The following is a 20,121-nucleotide window of genomic DNA, read 5'->3' as shown; positions in this document are numbered from 1 at the left end:
ACATGTTATCTATATTGAGGTTATGTCACTTAAACATGAATTATTTAACAGAAGTGATTACGTGTTGCATATGATGCTCAGCAGCTTTGCTTGTGTTTGAAGAGAGGTATAAATGTGCATGGCTAATACAAGCGCCTCAACACTCGGTTCATCTGTCATTGTTTTGAAAGCAACACCGGTATACTCTGGGTATTCGTATTTCTGATGCGTCATCCTAGACGCCAACGTTACGTTGACCCGTCACTCCTCTGGTTGTGGAATGCTGGCTCGCAATGTAAAATCGCACACACTGGCGTGGCTTTATTTGGTTCAGTGTAAATCACTAAAGCTGGAATATTGAGGTGCTTTCTTTACACCAATATTATGGAATAGCTGTTTTAAATGAGCTAATAACTGTGCTTAGGTTTAGATTAGATTAGATAAAACTTTATTGATCCCTTTGGGAGGGTTCCCTCAGGGAAATTAAGATTCCAGCAGCATCATTACAGATAAACGGAGAAAAGAAATGGAGAAAACGTCTAGATAAATTAAGTATTCACATATACAAATATATAAAAAGAATAAGATATGGGGAAGGGGAGAAGGAGTGGGGAAAAGGTGGGGGGGCGGCGGTAGGAGAGATATTGCACTTTATATTGCACATTGTCCGGTATTGCTTATTGTTAGGCTAGGCTACTGCTCCTTCCTGTCCTCTGCCCTCCTGTTCCCCCTCCTCCCCCCCCAGAGAGGAGTTGTACAGTCTGATGGCGTGAAGGACAAAGGAGTTTTTGAGTCTGTTCGTCCTGCACTTGGGAAGGAGCATTCTGTCACTGAACAGACTCCTCTGGTTGCTGATGACTGTGTGTAGAGGGTGACTGGCATCGTCCATGATGTTCAATAGTTTGTCCATAGACCTCTTCTCTGACACTGTCACCAGAGAGTCCAGCTTCATGCCAACCACAGAGCCGGCCCGCCTGATCAGTTTGTCCAGCCTGGATGTGTCCTTCTTGGATGTGCTGCCCCCCCCAGCACACCACGGTGTAAAACAGGACACTGGTGACCACAGACTGATAGAACATCCACAGGAGTTTCCTGCAGATGTTAAAGGACTGCAGCCTCCTAAGGAAGTATAGCCTGCTCTGTCCCTATCTGTATAAGTGTTTGGTGTTGCAAGTCCAGTCCAGCTTGCTGTCCAGCCACAGCCTGAGGTACTTGTAGGAATCCACAGCCTCCACCTCGACTCCCTTGATCAGAACTGGTCGTGACCTTGGTCTGGACCTCCCAAAGTCAATGACCAGCTCCTTGGTCTTTGAGGTGTTGAGCTGCAGATGGTTCCTGTTGCACCACACAGCAAAGTCCCTCACCAGGCTCCTATACTCCTCCTCTCTGTCGTCACTGATGCACCCAACGATGGCTGTGTCATCGGCAAACTTCTGGATGTGAGACAGCTCCGAGTTGTAGCAGAAGTCTGCCGTGTACAGGGTGAAGAGAAGAGGGGCCAGCACCGTGCCCTGGGGTGCTCCGGTACTGCTAATCACAGTGTCAGACGTGATGTCCTTCAGCCTGACATACTGCAGCCTGTCAGTGAGGTAGCTGGAGATCCAGGTGACCGGGCAGGGGTCCACTCGCATCCTGTTCAGTTTGTCCTGAAGCAGTAGGGGCTGGATGGTGTTGAAGGCACTCGAGAAGTCCAAGAAGAGGATCCTCACTGTGCCATTTCCCTTATCCAGATGCGAGTGGGCTTGGTGTAGCAGGTACAAGATGGTGTCTTCCACACTGACACCTGCCCGGTACGCAAACTGCAGACAGTCCTGGGCATATTGTACTTGGGGTCTGAGGAGGCTGAGGAAGAGCCGCTCCAACGTCTTCATCAGATGTGAAGTGAGTGCCACCGGTCAGAAGTCATTCAGCTTGCTGGGCTGATTCTTTTTGGGAACTGGAACGATGCATGATGTCTTCCAGAGGGTGGGCACTCTCCCTAGCTGCAGGCTAAGGTTGAAGACGCGTTGGAGTGGTTCACCCAGTTCAGCAGCACAGGTCTTCAGTAGTCGGGGACACACCTTGTCCGGGCCTGCTGCTTTCCTGGGGTGAAGCTTCCTCAGTTGACCTCTGACCTGGTCTGCAGTAATGCATGGAGGAGTCTGTGTTGAGGTGGGGGAGGAGGGGCTGCTGTGATGACTGGGGAGAGGTGTGTTGAGGGAAGAAGGAGAGATGGCTGCAGTGAGGGAGAGGGTGGGTTTGGGCCATTTCACACCGCCACGGTTTTCTTGTAACTGCTAGGCATGTGACAATACGTCATGTGACGATAAGTTGCGATACAAACGTATGACTCTTTGAATTGATGAAATAAAAATAAAGCATGATTATTATCAGGCTGCAAATTTTAGTTTTGCCTAACAGCAATAATTGTTGTTTAGACAGCAGAGGGCACAACAGTGTACAATAGCAGGAACGCACATGACTTTACCCGAAGCGGAAGTAACATGGCTCTAATGCCGTGAAAACATGAAAAATATCTAAAATGAGAGCTGTTGTGCAATTGACTGTACAAATAAATTTAACAGGAAATAAGAGCTGAAGAAAAATGGAGCTAGAGGGAAATGTTCCTAAAAGTTTATTAAGAAAAGGCCCATTTTTTTTTCGTTTATCAAAGGAATGATTTAGTCTGTTGGTTATTTTACTCCAACCTTTACAAGTGTGGGTCAGTAATTGTTGCTTATTAAGAAAATGAAATGGAAGATTTATTTTTAAATTTAATAAAATGAATATTTAAGTTGACAAAGATAGGAACATGTTTCTTTTTTTGTGTAAAATATCATGGGAAAATCAAATCACCAACCCAGTATCTTGAATCAAATCAAATAATGAATCCGGAGAATTGTTACATGCCTAGCTACTGTTTCTCAGAAAGCTGGTGACCACGGAGTTCGCCATAAAAAATAAAATCACATGCAGGTGCAAACAATACTTGCAGTTGGGATTGGTCAAGTGCGTTCATGAGAGCTGCTGGGATTCTTTAGAATTCCTTTGGGGGCAGGCAGGAGTGGGATTAATATGTTCCTTTTGGAGGAGCACACTGTTCTGAACAGCTTGAACTTTTCCCTGTACTGAATTTGAGAACCATCTCTTTCCTTGCTGCTGTATATCTGAACACGCTATCTTGCATCATATTTACAACCTTGTTTTTAAACATATTAACTGAATAAAGCAAGTATGTTTCCTACTTATTTACACCAAGCTTACTCCATCACCCTTCCTGGTCTCTTTATTTTGACTTTCTGTTGTTCTATTTTTCAGGAAAGGCCTTCGATATCACCTACGTGCGCCTGAAGTTTCACACCAGCCGCCCAGAAAGCTTCGTCTTGTACAAACGCACACGCGAGGATGGCCCGTGGATCCCATACCAATACTACAGCGGCTCATGTGAGAAAACCTACAGCAAGCCAAACCGAGGTTTCATCCGCACCAGCGAGGACGAGCAACAAGCGCTCTGCACAGATGAGTTCAGCGACATCTCGCCGCTTACCGGAGGAAACGTGGCCTTCTCTACGCTCGAAGGACGTCCCAGTGCATACAACTTCGACAGCAGCCCAGTTCTTCAGGTCGACACTCTATCCAAGTTTCATTAATCTGCTAAGAGTTAGCAGTTAGCCCTAACATCATTGTTAACATTAGTTTTGCTCACTTTGTGTGTCTAGCTCTGCCTGGTGCTCTCACACAATCTGTAATTTCAATTAACAATTTTAGACATGATGATAACAGTAGTAATTTTTGGCAGCGAACACACACGCTTGCTCTCTGACTCACTCAGCAGCAGTGTGTGCTTTACTTTTCCAGCTCAGAGTTTCCCACAGGAAGCTGTTTTTGCTAGGCGGATTATGGAACTTTGACCTGTTGTAACAAAAGAGAGGTTGCATGTGTGAGCTTTGATGATAAATATTTTCAGGGTTGCAGGGTGTTTTTTTTTTTTTGTTTTTTTTTTGAAGCAACAAATTGGACATGCATGCACACCACAGTGCACTTGTTTCCAATGCAAATGTGGAGGAAAAATATTGCTTTTTCCAATTTATAAGGCTAGTTTCAGTTTTTCTGGTGCAATTTTTAAGACATAGTTGGGGAGGTCCTTTGCTGAGGTCTGGCAACCCTGCACACTAATGTTTTTATGAGCCATTATAGGCATTATACTTTATAATCTGATAATCAGTTGTGAAACAGGGCTAGCTCCCTTTTGGTGAGCATTTTTGCCTTGGTAGTTGGAGAATATTTGAAAACCACACACTTTCCTTCGGTCTATTTAAATTGATGACGGAGGTGAGAACAGTGAATCAGCTCATCGTCTGCTTGCGAGTGTGTCTAAAGTTTGGGGAGGGCAGGATGTAGAACTAGCGATGGACTGGCAATAAGAGAAGCTCCGTGTGTGTGTGTGTGTGTGTGTGTGTGTGTGTGTGTGTGTGTATGAGATATGGAAACGTTAATGATATTCCCAGGGTGGCTGCGTCTCCTGCTCGTGAGTCACTGCTAGGAGTTGCAGCATGCTGCTAGGTGACGCCTCTAGCTTTCCCACCCTGACTCTGATTGCACTTGGCAGCGCTTGGTCACAGCTGGAAAGTATTTGTAGATCTGCTCACCATTTGTGCGTCCAGTGTGAGCCAGATGTGCTTGTGAAGCATGTCCAATCTGTGAACTATGCGTGACTAAAGCCTGAGACTTGGAAATTGTTTGGTTATTAATTTGACATGATCAAAATTTACAAGACTTGTCATGCTAAATGAAATAAATATGAAGTCCAGGCAGTTTATTTGTATCGTACTTTTAACAACAGTCATTGTTACAAAGCACCTTTACAGGAAAATAAAGACTTTAAACATACAATCTAATTTTATCCCTAATAAATTTATTTATCGCAAGCCCGAGGCAACGGTGCCAACAAAAAAAGCTTCATAAAGTTTATCTTCTCATGTTGAAAAGTGTTTCATTCGTTCGCTCACTCATGAAATATATTCACCACTCAAAGATAAACTTCATATCTTTGTGCCACAGTGTAATATCATTTTATATATACATAGAGTATGTATTTTATTTATTTATTTATTTATTTATACATATCTCACACACACACACACTTGCATCTCAAACAATTAGAATATCGTGAAAGTTCCCCCCCCCCCCCCCGTAATTTAATTCAAAAAGATAAATTTTCATATACTATATTCATTACATGCAAAGTGAGATTTCAAGCCTTTTTTTTTTTTTTTTAATTTTGATGATTGTGATTATGGCTTATGACTCATGAAAATCAGGAATCCAGTCTCTCAAATTATTAGAATATTTCCTAAGATCGATCATAAAAGGATTTACAATCCAGAGGTGTCCAACTTCTGAAAAGTATAACCCCAGTTCTAGAAAAGTCGGGCCACTGTATAAACTGTAGATAAAAACGGAATGCAATAATTTGCAAATCATGGAAACCCGATATTTCATTGAAAATAGTACAAAGAAAACGCATCAAATGTTGAAACGGAAATTTTGTTTTTTGAAAAATATATGCTCATTTTGAATTTGATGTCAGCAACATGTTTTAAAGTTGGGACAGTGGCATGTTTACCACTGTCCGGCATCACCTCTACTTTTAACACTCCGTAAATGTTTGGGAACTGAGGAGACCAACTGCTGTAGTTCTGAAAGAGAAATGTTGTCCCAATCTTGCCTGATATTCAGTTTCAGTTGCTCAACAGTTTGGTGTCTCCTTTGTCATATTTTCTGCTTCAAATGCGCCAAATGTTTTAAATGGGAGACAGGTCTGGACTGCAGGCAGGTCAGTTTAGCACCTGGACTCTCTTACTATGGAGCCATGCAGTTTGGTATTTTCTTGCTGAAAGAAGGAAGGCCTTACCTGAGAGAGATTTTATCTGGATAGCAGCATATTGCTCTCAAACGTGTGTGTATACATCATTCATTAATGATGCCTTCCCAGATGTACAAGCTACCCATGTCATGTGCACTAATGCACCCTCATACCATCACAGATGCTAGCTTTCGAACTGTGCACTGATGATAAGCCAGATGGTCCCCTTCCTTTTTAGCCTGGAGGATGTGGTGTCCATGATTTCTAAAAATAATTTCTACTTTTGATTTGTCAGACCTCCACTTCGCCTCAGTCCATCAGAAAAGAGCTCAGGCCCAGAGAAGGTGGTGGTGTTTCTGGATATTGTTTATATCTGGTTTTAACTTGCATTTGTGGATGCGGTAATGAACTGTTTTCACAGACGATGGTTTTCTGAAGTGTTCCTGAGCCCATACAGTGATTTCCACTACAGACACGTGTCTGCTTTTAATGCAGTGTCTCCTGAGGGCCTGAAGATCACAGGCATCCAGTGTCAGTTTTCAGCCTTGTCTCTTGCATATGAAGATTTCTCCAGATTCTCTGAACCTTTTAATGATCTGCACCATAGATGATGTGATCTCTGAATTCTTTGCAGTTTTACATTGAGGAATGTTATTCTTAAATTGTTGCACTGTTTGCCCATGCAGTCTTTCACAAAGCAGTGACCCCCCCCCCCCCCCCCCCCATCTTTATTTCTAAGAGACTCAGTCTCTCTGGGATGCTCTTTTTATACCCAATCATGTTACTAACCTGTTGCCAATTAACCAAATTAGGTTTTGTTTTTGTTTTTTTTTTTATAAAGCATTACACAACTTTTTCAGTCTTTTGTTGCCCCTGTTCCAATTTTTTTAAACAAGTTGCAGACATTAAATTTAAAAGGAGTACATATTTTACAAAAAAAATAAATTTCTCAGTTTCAACAGTTATGTTGTCTTTGTATTATTTTCAATGAAATATAGGGTTTCCATGATTTGCAAATTATCACATTCTGTTTTTATTTACAGTTTACACAGCGTTCCAACTTTTTTGAAATTGGGCTTGTATGTTCATTTATACACTTGGTTGGGGCTCCTTTACCATGAATTATTGCATCAATGCGGCATAGCATGGAGGTGATCAGCCTGTGGCACTGCTGAGGTTTTTATTGAAGCCCAGGTTGCTTTGATAGTGGTCTTCAGTTCGTCTGTATGTTTGGGTCGGGTATTTCTCATCTTCCTCTTGAAAAGACCCCGTAGATTCTTGATGAGGTTCAGGTCAGGTGAGTTGGCTGGCCAATCAAGCACAGTAATATCATGGTCAGCAAACCATTTAGTCATACTTTTGGCACTGTGGGCAGGTGCTAATTCTTGCTGGAAAAGGAAATTGGCATCTCCATAAAGCTTGTCAGCAGATGGAAGCATGGTGTGTTCTAAAGTCTCCTGGTAGATGGCTGCGTTGACTTTGGACTTGCTATAGAGGATGTGCAGTCACGTGACTCGCACATGTGTACTCCGCCATATTGGACGACATCAGGATTGTTTACCTTGCATGAGCGTAATGGATCCAGGGAGTAATCCCCAAGAAAATTCGGAAAATACCCCATCTACATCGCGCGATTACTTGTCTAAGTTTGTTCAGCATCTTGAAGGTGACGTGAGGCAGCGTTACGTGGAAAAGTGTTCCAGGTTGGGGATTGCAGATCCGTACAACTTGCCGCAATCCTTGTTCAGGGAAATTCGGAGCTGTGGTGCCGCCAATTTGCCCGATCTGGCCTACCACGACATTTACAATTTTCTTGTTAATCGTGAATCGTGTTACACTGGCAAAGCCCTCAAAGCTTACAAGAGCCTGGAAGCTTATAAATATTTTGTTGCGGGATGGGTATCCCAACTATACCTCTGGAAGGTTCCGAAGAAGGAAGTCTACTTGATAACCTCACGGGTAAGTGGCATTAAGACGTTTATCATAAAGAGACTATGCAGGACGTTTTATCGTAGGAATGTTCGAAATCTAAACTCTAAAGTATGAGAAGAAAACAGTAAGTCAGAAAGCTGCGCATATTTGCGCAGCTTCTGCGAAAACGTGCACAGCTTTCTGATTTACTGTTTTCTTCTTATACTTCCTGTTTCATGGACTGTAACAGCATTTGCTTATTTAGTAATTTTAATGCAGAATTTACTCTGATGAAATTATTCAGACACTGCAACGCCCCCCCTAAAAAAAAATCGGATCTGCACGATTCAGCCGTGAAAAAGGCGGCATCCGCCGTTTGCATCCTTGTTTAAACTCATAGGTTAACCGACTTTAACCAGCTAATGAGGCTCGGTGGTCGGTCAAGATTTTTTTTAGTTTTCGCCATCCCGACTATGGATTGGCCTTTCAAAGGCATATATGAGCCAAAAAGATAAAACATTGTCATAGACTAGGCCAGGGTAGTAGGGCTAGGCATAGCCATTTTAAATGTTAGAGATCAAGCGGACTGACGGCCACAAACACTGTTCTGTCTAGTTTCTAAGTATGCAGTTATCATTCAATCCGAAAATCAACTTAACAGATGTACTAGGAGTATTGAATTAGAAGATTACACCTACCTGATATGAAGTGTTCACTACAAATTCGGCTGGTAGAACTAGGGTACCAGTTTTCTCTTCGCACAGCGGACACCCATTTTGCGCGTCTCTCCTCGTCTGCGGGGAATCTATAAAATGACAGGCCCTCCTTTTGGCCCTGTCTATTGGTACAACCAAATGCTGAACAAGATATAACCATTCTCGAAAGATCTACTCCCGCACACTTGATAATTAGAATGGGTTCGTCTAAGTTCTATGCGCGGCCTTGCCATCCAAGATGGCAGATAAACAAATATCACGTGACCTCGTGACGTCACGTGCACACTCTCTATAACACAGTGGACCAACACCAGCAGATGACATGGCACCTCAAATCATCACATACTGCGGAAACTTCACACTGAACTTCAAACACCTTGGATTCTGTGCCTCTCCACTCTACCTCCAGACTCTAGGACCTTGATTTCCGAATGAAATGCAAAATTTCCTTTCATCTGAAAAGACTACTTTGGACCACTGAGCAACAGTCCATTTCTTTCTCTCCTTAGCCTAGGTAAGATACTTCTGATGTCTCTGGTTCAGGAGTGGCTTGTCATTAGGAATGCGACCATTGTAGCCTCTTTCCTGAAGACGTTTGTACATGGTGGCTGTTGCACTGACTCCAGCCTTAGTCTGCTCCTCTTGAAGCTCTCCCAAGTTCTTGAATCAACTTTTCTTGACTACACTCTCAAGGCTGCAGTCATCCCCTATTGCTTGTGCACCTTTTCCAGCCAGTCTTTTCAGCAATGACCTTCTGTGGATTACCCTCCTTGTGGAGGGTGTATGATCATCTTCTGGACAACTCTGAAATCAGCAGTCTTCCCCATGATTGTGGTTGCATGTACTGAACTAGACCGAGAGATGCAGGGTATTATTTATACTGTTTTCCTCAAACTGAAATACTCCAATATTTTGACTTTTTTTTTTTTAATTTGTGCACTGTAGGCTGTAACTATTAAAACAGAAAAAATGCTTGAAACATTTTAGTTTACATGTAATGAGTCTTGAATATATTCAGTTTTCACTTTCTTAAATAACTGATTGAAAACATTGAACTTTTTCCATGATATTCTGTTTGAGATGCACTAGTATGTTATGTAAAGCTAGAGGTATACTGGCATACAATATATCCCAATGATACTCTGAAAAATAACCTTGTTAAGTTCCAAAAATACCTGCTTTAGATCTGATCATAATTTTCAAACTGTCATTTTGGCTTTCAGCTTTTCCTCCCATGGACATGGTGAAGATTAGAAAGTGGGATGTTGAATTTGCACTATGTGCTCGAGCTGGAGGCTGGCCAGTGTAATAAAATATGTAATGATTTTGTGGATTTGACGCAGGATGCAAGTCTGAAGGAGCCGTGTATATCCGATCCAAAGTATCTGAGCTGGATGGATGGATGCCCAGGGACCACAGAGAGGAGGGGGCAGCTTCCTTAGATGTGTCTTTATCTGTAGCAGAGTTATAGTTTGTCTTACAGTTTGTTAGAACAGTTTTAAGGAGCTTTAACCATTTATCTGTAACGCATTAAGTTAATGTGCAGATTTATTTATTTTATACTACAACCCCGATTCCAAAAAAGTTGGGACAAAGTACAAATTGTAAATAAAAACGGAATGCAATGATGTGGACATTTCAAAATTCCATATTTTATTCAGAATAGAACATAGATGACATATCAAATGTTTAAACTGAGAAAATGTATCATTTAAAGAGAAAAATTAGGTGATTTTAAATTTCATGACAACACATCTCAAAGTTGGGACAAGGCCATGTTTACCACTGTGAGACATCCCCTTTTCTCTTTACAACAGTCTGTAAACGTCTGGGGGCTGAGGAGACAAGTTGCTCAAGTTTCGGGATAGGAATGTTAACCCATTCTTGTCTAATGTAGGATTCTAGTTGCTCAGCTGTCTTAGGTCTTTTTTGTCGTATCTTCCGTTTTATGATGCACCAAATGTTTTCTATGGGTGAAAGATCTGGACTGCAGGCTGGCCAGTTCAGTACCCAGACCCTTCTTCTACGCAGCCATGATGCTGTAATTGATGCAGTATGTGGTTTGGCATTGTCATGTTGGAAAATGCAAGGTCTTCCCTGAAAGAGACGTCGTCTGGACGGGAGCATATGTTGCTCTAGAACCTGGATATACCTTTCAGCATTGATGGTGTCTTTCCGGATGTGTAAGCTGCCCATGCCACACACACTAATGCAACCCCATACCATCAGAGATGCAGGCTTCTGAACTGAGCGCTGATGACAACTTGGGTCGTCCTTCTCCTTTTTAGTCCGAATGACACGGCGTCCCTGATTTCCATAAAGAACTTCAAATTTTGATTCGTCTGACCACAGAACAGTTTTCCACTTTGCCACAGTCCATTTTAAATGAGCCTTGACCCAGAGAAGACGTCTGCGCTTCTGGATCGTGTTTAGATACGGCTTCTTCTTTGAATTATAGAGTTTTAGCTGGCAACGGCGGATGGCACGGTGAATTGTGTTCACAGATAATGTTCTCTGGAAATATTCCTGAGCCTGTTTTGTGATTTCCAATACAGAAACATGCCTGTATGTGATGCAGTGCCGTCTAAGGGCGCGAAGATCACGGGCACCCAGTATGGTTTTCCGGCCTTGACCCTTACGCACAGAGGTTCTTCCAGATTCTCTGAATCTTTTGATGATTATTATGCACTGTAGATGATATGTTCAAACTCTGCAATTTTACACTGTTGAACTCCTTTCTGATATTGCTCCACTATTTGTCGGCGCAGAATTAGGGGGATTGGTGATCCTCTTCCCATCTTTACTTCTGAGAGCCGCTGCCACTCCAAGATGCTCTTTTTATACCCAGTCATGTTAATGACCTATTGCCAATTGACCTAATGAGTTGCAATTTGGTCCTCCAGCTGTTCCTTTTTTTGTACCTTTAACTTTTCCAGCCTCTTATTGCCCCTGTCCCAACTTTTTTGAGATGTGTTGCTGTCATGAAATTTCAAATGAGCCAATATTTGGCATGAAATTTCAAAATGTCTCACTTTTGACATTTGATATGTTGTCTATGCTCTATTGTGAATACAATACCAGTTTTTGAGATTTGTAAATTATTGCATTCCGTTTTTATTTACAATTTGTACTTTGTCCCAACTTTTTTGGAATCGGGGTTGTAAACCTGCACACTTCACTTTTAAGGTTAGCTATTCTGCTGAGATTACTACTAATCATTAGATGTGCTTGTGGGTCAAACCATATTTGTGTGCGAGAGACGGACAGAGTCTTTGGCGACCTGCCTGAGTAGGAACACCCACTGAATCACAGCTGTGTGCTTTGGATAAGGTGTCAGAAAGGCTTGAGGGTTTTATGCTGCTCTTTGCCAGCTGGGCTTTACACATTACAGATAGTTTCTCATGCTTTGATTCACATCTGAAAGTATGCAAGACTTGTTTCAGAATCGTATCCCATCAGAACACTAATATGGCTTTTACTCACTGCAAAATCACATGATCAAATCAAACGTTAATCCATACGTAAACAGATCAGTAAAATCTTCCTTGATGCCTGTGACTGCTTAAAGGGAACCTGAAGTCATTTTTAAACTTGCTGTATTTATTATGAACGTTATTCAATTACGTTTTCGGTTTTAGTAACCTTATATCGTGACTCATATTGGCAACTAATTGCAATTAAATATCATACTTATCGTCCTATTCGGTTTTTAGCCATGCTGAATTTAGTTTGTTTGGTCCACAGCAGGCGTCGCTTATCCGCGCGATCTTCACGAGACTTGTGCGAGACTTAGAAACGTGAAGTGTCAGCCAGGTGTCAGTGCCGCCATTTTGAAAACTGTTTTCCAAACGAAATATTGCACAAAAACGAGTTTAAATGACGATTACTGCCTACTTTTTTTCAAACTTTCCTGATTGCTATCAAAACAAACAAAACTTCCGGCTTGATTACATCAGCATTCGAAAGAGGGCGTGTGCGTCTTTTGACAGCGTTGGCAGATGTTGGTCACTTTCCCTGTGTCCGAAATCGCTCCCTACTCACTATGTAGGGCACTATATAGTGAGGACGCCATTTTGTAGTGCTGTCCGAAACCTTAGTGAGGATTATTTACACCCTATACAGGTAGTCGTCAACTTACGACTGCGTTTGGTTACGACTGACCGGTCGTAAGTCGGCCTATGTTAAATGACCGTAAGTATATTGTGATGTGTAATGATATTGTAATCATCTTAAAGTCTTATTTTATCAACATTTTCTTATTTCATTACCTTGGCTCATTATTTGGTTTAAGTCAAACACTGCATATTCAGGGGTGAAAGTAACTTTTATTTCTTGCCAGTATATTATTTTGAGTCATAGTGCGCGCGCACCGAAAAATATGCCTAATTATTTATTATTGTCTACTTATCAAGCATTCACTAGGACTTCTTATCACTCAGTAGTACTAGTATAGTACTTTTTTATCACACTATCACTCTTTCATCTACCTGTATCAGTTTTTGATTATAAATAAATTGCAAACACATCATTTCAACAACACGATCATTTTAATTACATTTTTTTTAGCTGAACAGTTGAAAACTAACTTTTCATTTTGGACATTGGACACAGAACAGTGTAACAGAACAGAAAAGTGAAAGTTACTTTAATTACCAGCTGCGCACGTTATAGCACAAGATCTGGTTAAGCCGTACGCGCGCTGTAGCTTGCTCGTTGTTTGTCCAGTGAAACACTGCACACATAATAGAAGAGGCTGGATGCAGTGTTGCCAGATTGGGCGGTTTTAAGTGGATTTTGGTGCGTTTTGAACATATTTTGGGCTGGAAACTGTCAGCAGTATCTGGCAACACTGGCTGGATGCTGGGCGCTGCTGGGAGTTGGGACGGAAACTGTCGTACGCTCAGCTAGCTCAGCTGGGAAGCACTTGCTAGTCATAACCGGATGGTCGTAAAGTCGATCGGTCATAAGTCACATAGGTCGTAAGTCGACGACTACCTGTATAGTGCACTCAAAGTATCCCACAATGCATCATGAAAAGTAGTATACAACGATGGTCACTAACCAAAGCAATATATCCCATATCCCATCATGCATTGCGGTTGTGCTGAAAGAAATCAAATTAAAAGTCTTAAATTTGATTTAATAAAAGGCAGCGGCAAAGAAGAAAGTATTCAGCCGTGATTTAAAAAGACCTGAAAGATGTGGGTACTTTGATGTGGGGAAATACGTTCAGTATAATATGTATTTATCACAAAAATACATGCATGTTTATTATTTTGAAAACCCACCAGCCGACTGATCTAGCACGTTTTAATTGTGCGATGGTAATGACGTAAATACCAGTGCGACAGACTAGTGTCCGAAAACGTTTTTTCATTTTACCAATGAGCTCGCTAGATAGTCCTCTATATAGTAATTCCCTGTATATAAAAAAAAAAAAAATCAAAGTCCTTCCCACACCATGTGGTGCATAGGGCAGCGCCAATCTCTGTTTCCGTGGCCCTCAGCCTCTTACATGGCTAGGGTTACAGTGGGGGGCTGGTCCTCTGGTAACCACGAGAGTTTGACTCCCCACTTGCATCTGTATTGCAGCGGGCCTTGCCAGACGGCAGTAGGTACCATTTTTATGATGGTCTTTGGTCTGAACCAACCGTGAGTAGAACTCACGATCTCCCAACTGAGAGGCGGACACGCTAACCACTAGGCCACTCACTGGTAATTCCCTATATAGGGAGTAGTGAATGAGTGAGTGATTTCGGACACAGAGTTTGATTTGCACTGTACGTTTTACTTCTGTCCTACGAGGTCTCGCACAGGTCTCAACGAATCTCGTTTACAGCCATTTGCTTTGACATATGGACTGATGTATTACATAGCATATTGCAAACACTCATAACTTGCTATAGCAGTGACCAAATAGCGATCAAAAATGCATTCCTATATTTAATAAAATGAGAGAATTTTGATGATAAAAAATTTGCTTTCAGTTCTTTAATACTCATTTTGGTTTCTCTATCAGTATCAAAGAATCTATCCAGTTTGTTTTCGCTTAAACTACTGCTCTTAAATCCAGATGTTGGATGTACAGGGAATACAGTGGTTTTTTTTTTCTTTCATACCATTATCTCCATATGACATTCTTACTGTCCATACCTTGCCATGAACCATTCCATGAGAAATGAAATGTTTTATCTGTCCGTATCTTGAGTTGACTCTTGGTCAGTGACTCACTCTTGTACACGAAGGTGAATAAGAAACTGTACTTTGCTTTGTTTGTGAAAGTGTCTTGCTTAAGCATTCTTATGCTTGCAGGACTGGGTGACTGCAACAGACATCAGAGTAACTCTGAACAGGCTGAACACGTTCGGAGATGAAGTGTTCAACGACCCCAAGGTCCTCAAGTCGTACTACTACGCTATTTCCGACTTTGCCGTAGGAGGAAGGTGAGAGCTTTGTAATCAAAATCAGTGTATCATTACTGTAAATTGCAATGTTTTCATTTCACAGGTTGTGCCTGATGGGACATTCCACCGAATGGGTGCCATTTGCTTGTTGTACCACTCCCAAATTAAACTTAATTTGTTATATCTTTTCAACACTGATTATAATAACACACATATTTAACTATTCAAAATGCGTATTGGTCAACCTCAGGCTACGTTATTTATTTTTTTACAAGGTTTGGAAGTCAAAGATGGCTGCATACTCTTTATATGAGTAACAGGACTGAGTTTTTAGCCGAGGATTAGCTAATACATGGAATTAAGCCACATGACGTCATCGCTAATAGCATGATCACACTTAGCACATTCTAGTGATTGATTTACCAAAAATCTGTATTTGTAAAATAAACAAATATCATCTAAGAACTAATTTAAGTAACAGGACAGTAATGTTGACATTGACCTTATCAAAGTAAAAAAAAAAAACATCAAATATACAGAAAAGTAAATGAGAGAACTAACTTTTGGTCTTCCCATGGCCTTCAGAAGACACAACTGATGTAACTTCCTGTTGAGCATGTGATTTATGGAATGTTCCAAATTTGTCAGATGGGGTAATCTCATCTCATTATCTCTAGCCGCTTTATCCTGTTCTACAGGGTTGCAGGCAAGCTGGAGCCTATCCCAGCTGACTACGGGCGAAAGGCGGGGTACACCCTGGACAAATCGCCAGGTCATCACAGGGCTGACACAGACAACCATTCACATTCACACCTATGGTCAATTTAGAGTCACCAGTTAACCTAACCTGCATGTCTTTGGACTGTGGGGGAAACCGGAGCACCCGGAGGAAACCCACGTGGACACGGGGAGAACATGCAAACTCCACACAGAAAGGCCCTCGCCGGCCACAGGGCTCGAACCCAGACCTTCTTTCTGTGAGGCGACAGCGCTAACCACTACACCACCGTGCCGCCCAGATGGGGTAATATGTTTGGGTAACAGGACTGAGTGAAAACCCAGGGACACGACTAAAATGTGTATTTTAACTAAGATATTGTGGATTTTGTATGAAAAAAATATATTTAAACCATGGATAGGATATGGAGTCACACAACAGTGCAAAAGAAATACTGTTTCTGAAGGATTTTAATCATAATATTTCATAGTTAAGTATAAAGTTAGAGTGTGGGGACAGGTAACACATGCTATTTTTCAGTGTTTTAGGTAGTTTTTATTAATCCTTACAATTATATATCTTAAATTTGAAATCAGATCAATGTGCAGGACATTCTGCGTAATAAGGAAATGTATTTTAAAGTACATTTTTATGTGCATTTATACATATAATTTTCTAGGGACGGAAATGGCACCGATTCGGTGGAATGGCTCTGATATGGATTTTTTTTTTTCCATTTCTGTTGTATCTGGTGTGTCTGTTACCAAGTAATGAAGAGAATGAATAAAAGACATTAAATGCATTGTTGTTTTGATCAGTCCAAATCTAGGAAGTGTTCTAAACACAGAAATTCATCAAACTTTTAAGACCAGGACTCTTACACTACCGTTCAAAAGTTTGGGGTCACTTTGAAATGTCCTTATTTTTGAAAGAAAAGCACTGTTCTTTTCAATGAAGATCACTTTAAACTAATCAGAAATGCACTCTATACATTGCTAATGTGGTAAATGACTATTCTAGCTGCAAATGTCTGGTTTTTGGTGCAATATCTCCATAGGTGTATAGAGGCCCATTTCCAGCAACTCTCACTCCAGTGTTCTAATGGTACAATGTGTTTGCTCATTGCCTCAGAAGGCTAATGGATGATTAGAAAACCCTTGTACAATCATGTTAGCGCAGCTGAAAACAGTTGAGCTCTTTAGAGAAGCTATAAAACTGACCTTCCTTTGAGCAGATTGAGTTTCTGGAGCATCACATTTGTGGGGTCGATTAAATGCTCAAAATGGCCAGAAAAATGTCTCGACTATATTTTTTTCTATTCATTTTACAACTTATGGTGGTAAATAAAAGTGTGACTTTTCATGGAAAACACAAAATTGTCTGGGCGACCCCAAACTTTTGAACGGTAGTGTAAATTCAAAAATGGATCTGACAAAAATGCTTTTCATCCAAGTTTAAACAAGTCCAAGAGTGATATAAACCCTGAGCTGACACTGCCAGCCTGTGGACGTTAGCACGAGTTCCTAAAGAGCTGAGTCCTGAATCACATCCAGTTTTTGCTGTACAACTTGATAAGAGACTGGAATGAGCTGTTTAAAAAAAAAAAATGCCAGTGTTGAGTGTGTTAAACAAGTCCCTCTTTGCACCACATAGTGTCTTTTCATCTTAATCTGTTTGAAATGTCGATCAGATTTCCATTGCACAGCCTGCATTCCTGACATTCCTGCATGGCAGTGCAGGATTACACTGCAGAGGGAGCAGAGTGGGGCAAGCTGGCCCTGTATGTGTGTAACAGCCAGAGGCATTGATTAATAATTCTGGTCCACAGACCCCAAACCCAGTAACTAATAATGCAGAGAGGGCTTCCTCGTGGTGTTGTGGTTTTGAAAATTTCAGACTATAACCTCATCTAAAATATCAGTTTCACAATTTAAGTAAACACAAGCAAAGGTTAAAGAAAGAGGGAAATTTTATTCCCAAATCTTTGTACTAAAGTTTCTTTGAATGTCCTTGTGTGTAAATTTTTTATTTTTAAATTCTCGATTTACAACCCTGATTCAAAAAAAGTTGGGATGCTGTGAAACAAATTCTTTTAGACCTATATTCAGTTGAATACAATACACAGACAACATAGTTAATGTTCAAACTAATAAACCTTGTTTATTATTTTTTTTAATATACATTCCTTCTGAATTTGATGCTTGCAACACGTTCCAAAAAAGTTAAATATCTTGTCTTTGTATTTAGTTGAATGTTTTTGGAATTTTGGAATTGTGGACAACTGTAACATTTAAGACGACTGTAGCATCTTTATTACATCATTACTATCCATGTGTGTATACGCAAGGGGCTAAAAACAAAAGTGAAATTCTTTGCATTAACTTATCAGTGCAGTACAGTGCTCTCCACGGGTGATTTTAAAGTGGCGCACTGCCCCGTTATAATTCTGGCCCGCTGCCCTTCCCTTGCCCCCCCCAAAAAAAAATCCTCAGTATATACCAAATAAATCGTAAAGTGTTCACTTTATTATAATTTTGTAACTATTTAACACGCAGAAGACCATTAAACAAATGCATACGGGGCTACCTGAAGTGGCCATGCGATTGCAGTAGAATACCTTCCGGCCGGCTGCATACAGATTGTGACCCAGAGCTCTGCAGATCGAGGTCTATCCCTGCGTTACACTACACCGCACCACAGTACACTATACTGACACATAGTAACGCTGGAAGCTGCAGCTAGCCAGCAGCTAAATAGCTTTGCGGGTGTTTGTAGCGTTATTGTGCAACGGTTACGCTCCACTATCGTCTTTTCTGACTGTACACAGTTACAGTAATATAACAGCGCACGCACACATTAGTTAAGTTCAGGCCTTTTATTTCACGTGTCTGTGATTGTGTAGGCGAGAGCTGCATTTTCCCGTTGCTTCACTGTGGTTGTTTACTGCAGGACTTCCGGGTTCCTGGGTCAAAGGACCCGAACTATGGAGGCCAGGGCGGCTTTGTAGTGCCAGTCTCGGGCACGCGCACCAGCTCGTGCGTGGATGGGAGTGGTTTCACCCAATTGACTTTAATTATGTGTATTGTAAAAAATGTATGCATTTATTACAATTGGGTATTTTATTTATGCATGGAAGTTCACTTATTTTTCACACACAGAAAAAATATAATTTAATTCAGGGATGCGCAACAGGCGCATCAGTCTCAACTGAAATGTCAAATGAGTCTCACATTGACAATGATGATATGTACAGTAAGTGTGTTAATTTTTTGTAAAATGATTTTAACACTGATTTAGCATTTCCTATCCATTTATTGGCCAGTTTGACTGTCAAAAAAAGCCCAAAGTCCGTCAGCTTCAGGGGGGCTTTGTCCCCCCCCCGGACCCTGTTGGGGGCCTAGGCGGGCCCCAAAGCCCTGCCACCACCTTTTATTTTTGAAAAGTGGAGAACGCTGTAGTAAGAAGTCTTCTAGTGAAATAATCCATGGCTGACCTTACATTCAAAAGTGTTTACAGAAGGCTGGTATGCAGAACAAACCGTAGCTCTGAAGGTAACAGGAGCTGTTTTTAAAATTCAAACACTAAACATAATCGGAAAACCATTTAGTGTTGGTACTTGATAATGACCTTTAACAGCACATTAGGATGCAGTTTGACACAATGCAAGTTTGTTTCGCGGAGTTTGACAGTGAAATTTGTCCACTTTTATTTGATATCACTTGTATTAATTTAAACAATTCAAAAATATCAGCACACAAAATCAATCTTTTGATATTTCTAATATTAATCTGTAAAATGATTGAATGAAACAAAAGAAGAGATTGTGAGTTTCTCTCATGACCCCGTGTAAATCAAGGACGCGTGGGGTTGCAACCCCTAATTTGGGAACCCTTGGAGTAGATAATTGATGCATTTTAATGCATTTTAACAGTCTGACCATGATATCCAAAACTCCGGCAAATTACCCCAACAGCACTAGTGACGTAGAACCCTGAGAGCAACATTTCAGGGGTTTCCAGAAAGGATCACAAGGCAGTGCTGTGTGAGCGGGAGGTTTCGGGGGGGCAGATAAAGGCATTGTTCATAAACGTAAACATGCGCTGATCCTTAGTAACTGCCTGCGGTAGTTTTGGTTATGCTACTAGTTTGTTTAATTTTGGAAAAATAGGAATCTATATTTGTTACGAAATATTGGAGCCAGGTAAAAACAAAAAATAATAACCAGGCAGAATTAAAAGCACGCTCATGCACATGACTTGAGTTTTATATACCTGAGGTTGAGGAACAGCCAGAGTTCCTTGAAAGTGTCCGCCCCCCCCCCCCCCCCCCCCCCCCCCCAAGTGTTTTCTGAGACATAGTGGCAGAGTATTTCATATTCAGTTTGAAATTCTGGTTTAGGCCACACCCTCTTGTGGTCTACATCCAAATATAGTTGCGAATATTTTAAGCACTCAACAAATGCAGATAATGGTATTGCATTACACCCCCCACTTTCTTGGTTATTCACCAACTTTAATTATAACCTGCACCACAATTCACAGTGCCTTG

The 20,121-nt window shown here is 41.2% G+C and overlaps 1 protein-coding gene across 1 annotated transcript in view; it reads left to right on the top strand.

Moving 5' to 3' along the window:
* Positions 1 to 20,121, top strand: part of lamc1 (laminin, gamma 1) — a 206,782-nt gene that overhangs the window by 113,529 nt on the left and 73,132 nt on the right. The window contains exons 2-3 of the mRNA XM_060930986.1: positions 3,277 to 3,581; positions 14,764 to 14,894. Of these exons, the coding sequence (XP_060786969.1) occupies positions 3,277 to 3,581; positions 14,764 to 14,894 (436 nt within the window). The remainder of the gene's footprint in view (positions 1 to 3,276; positions 3,582 to 14,763; positions 14,895 to 20,121) is intronic.

This window comes from Neoarius graeffei, chromosome 1 (genome assembly GCF_027579695.1).
Source record: "Neoarius graeffei isolate fNeoGra1 chromosome 1, fNeoGra1.pri, whole genome shotgun sequence".
Taxonomy (NCBI): Eukaryota; Metazoa; Chordata; class Actinopteri; order Siluriformes; family Ariidae; genus Neoarius; species Neoarius graeffei.
This window is presented reverse-complemented; position numbering and strand designations above follow the sequence as displayed.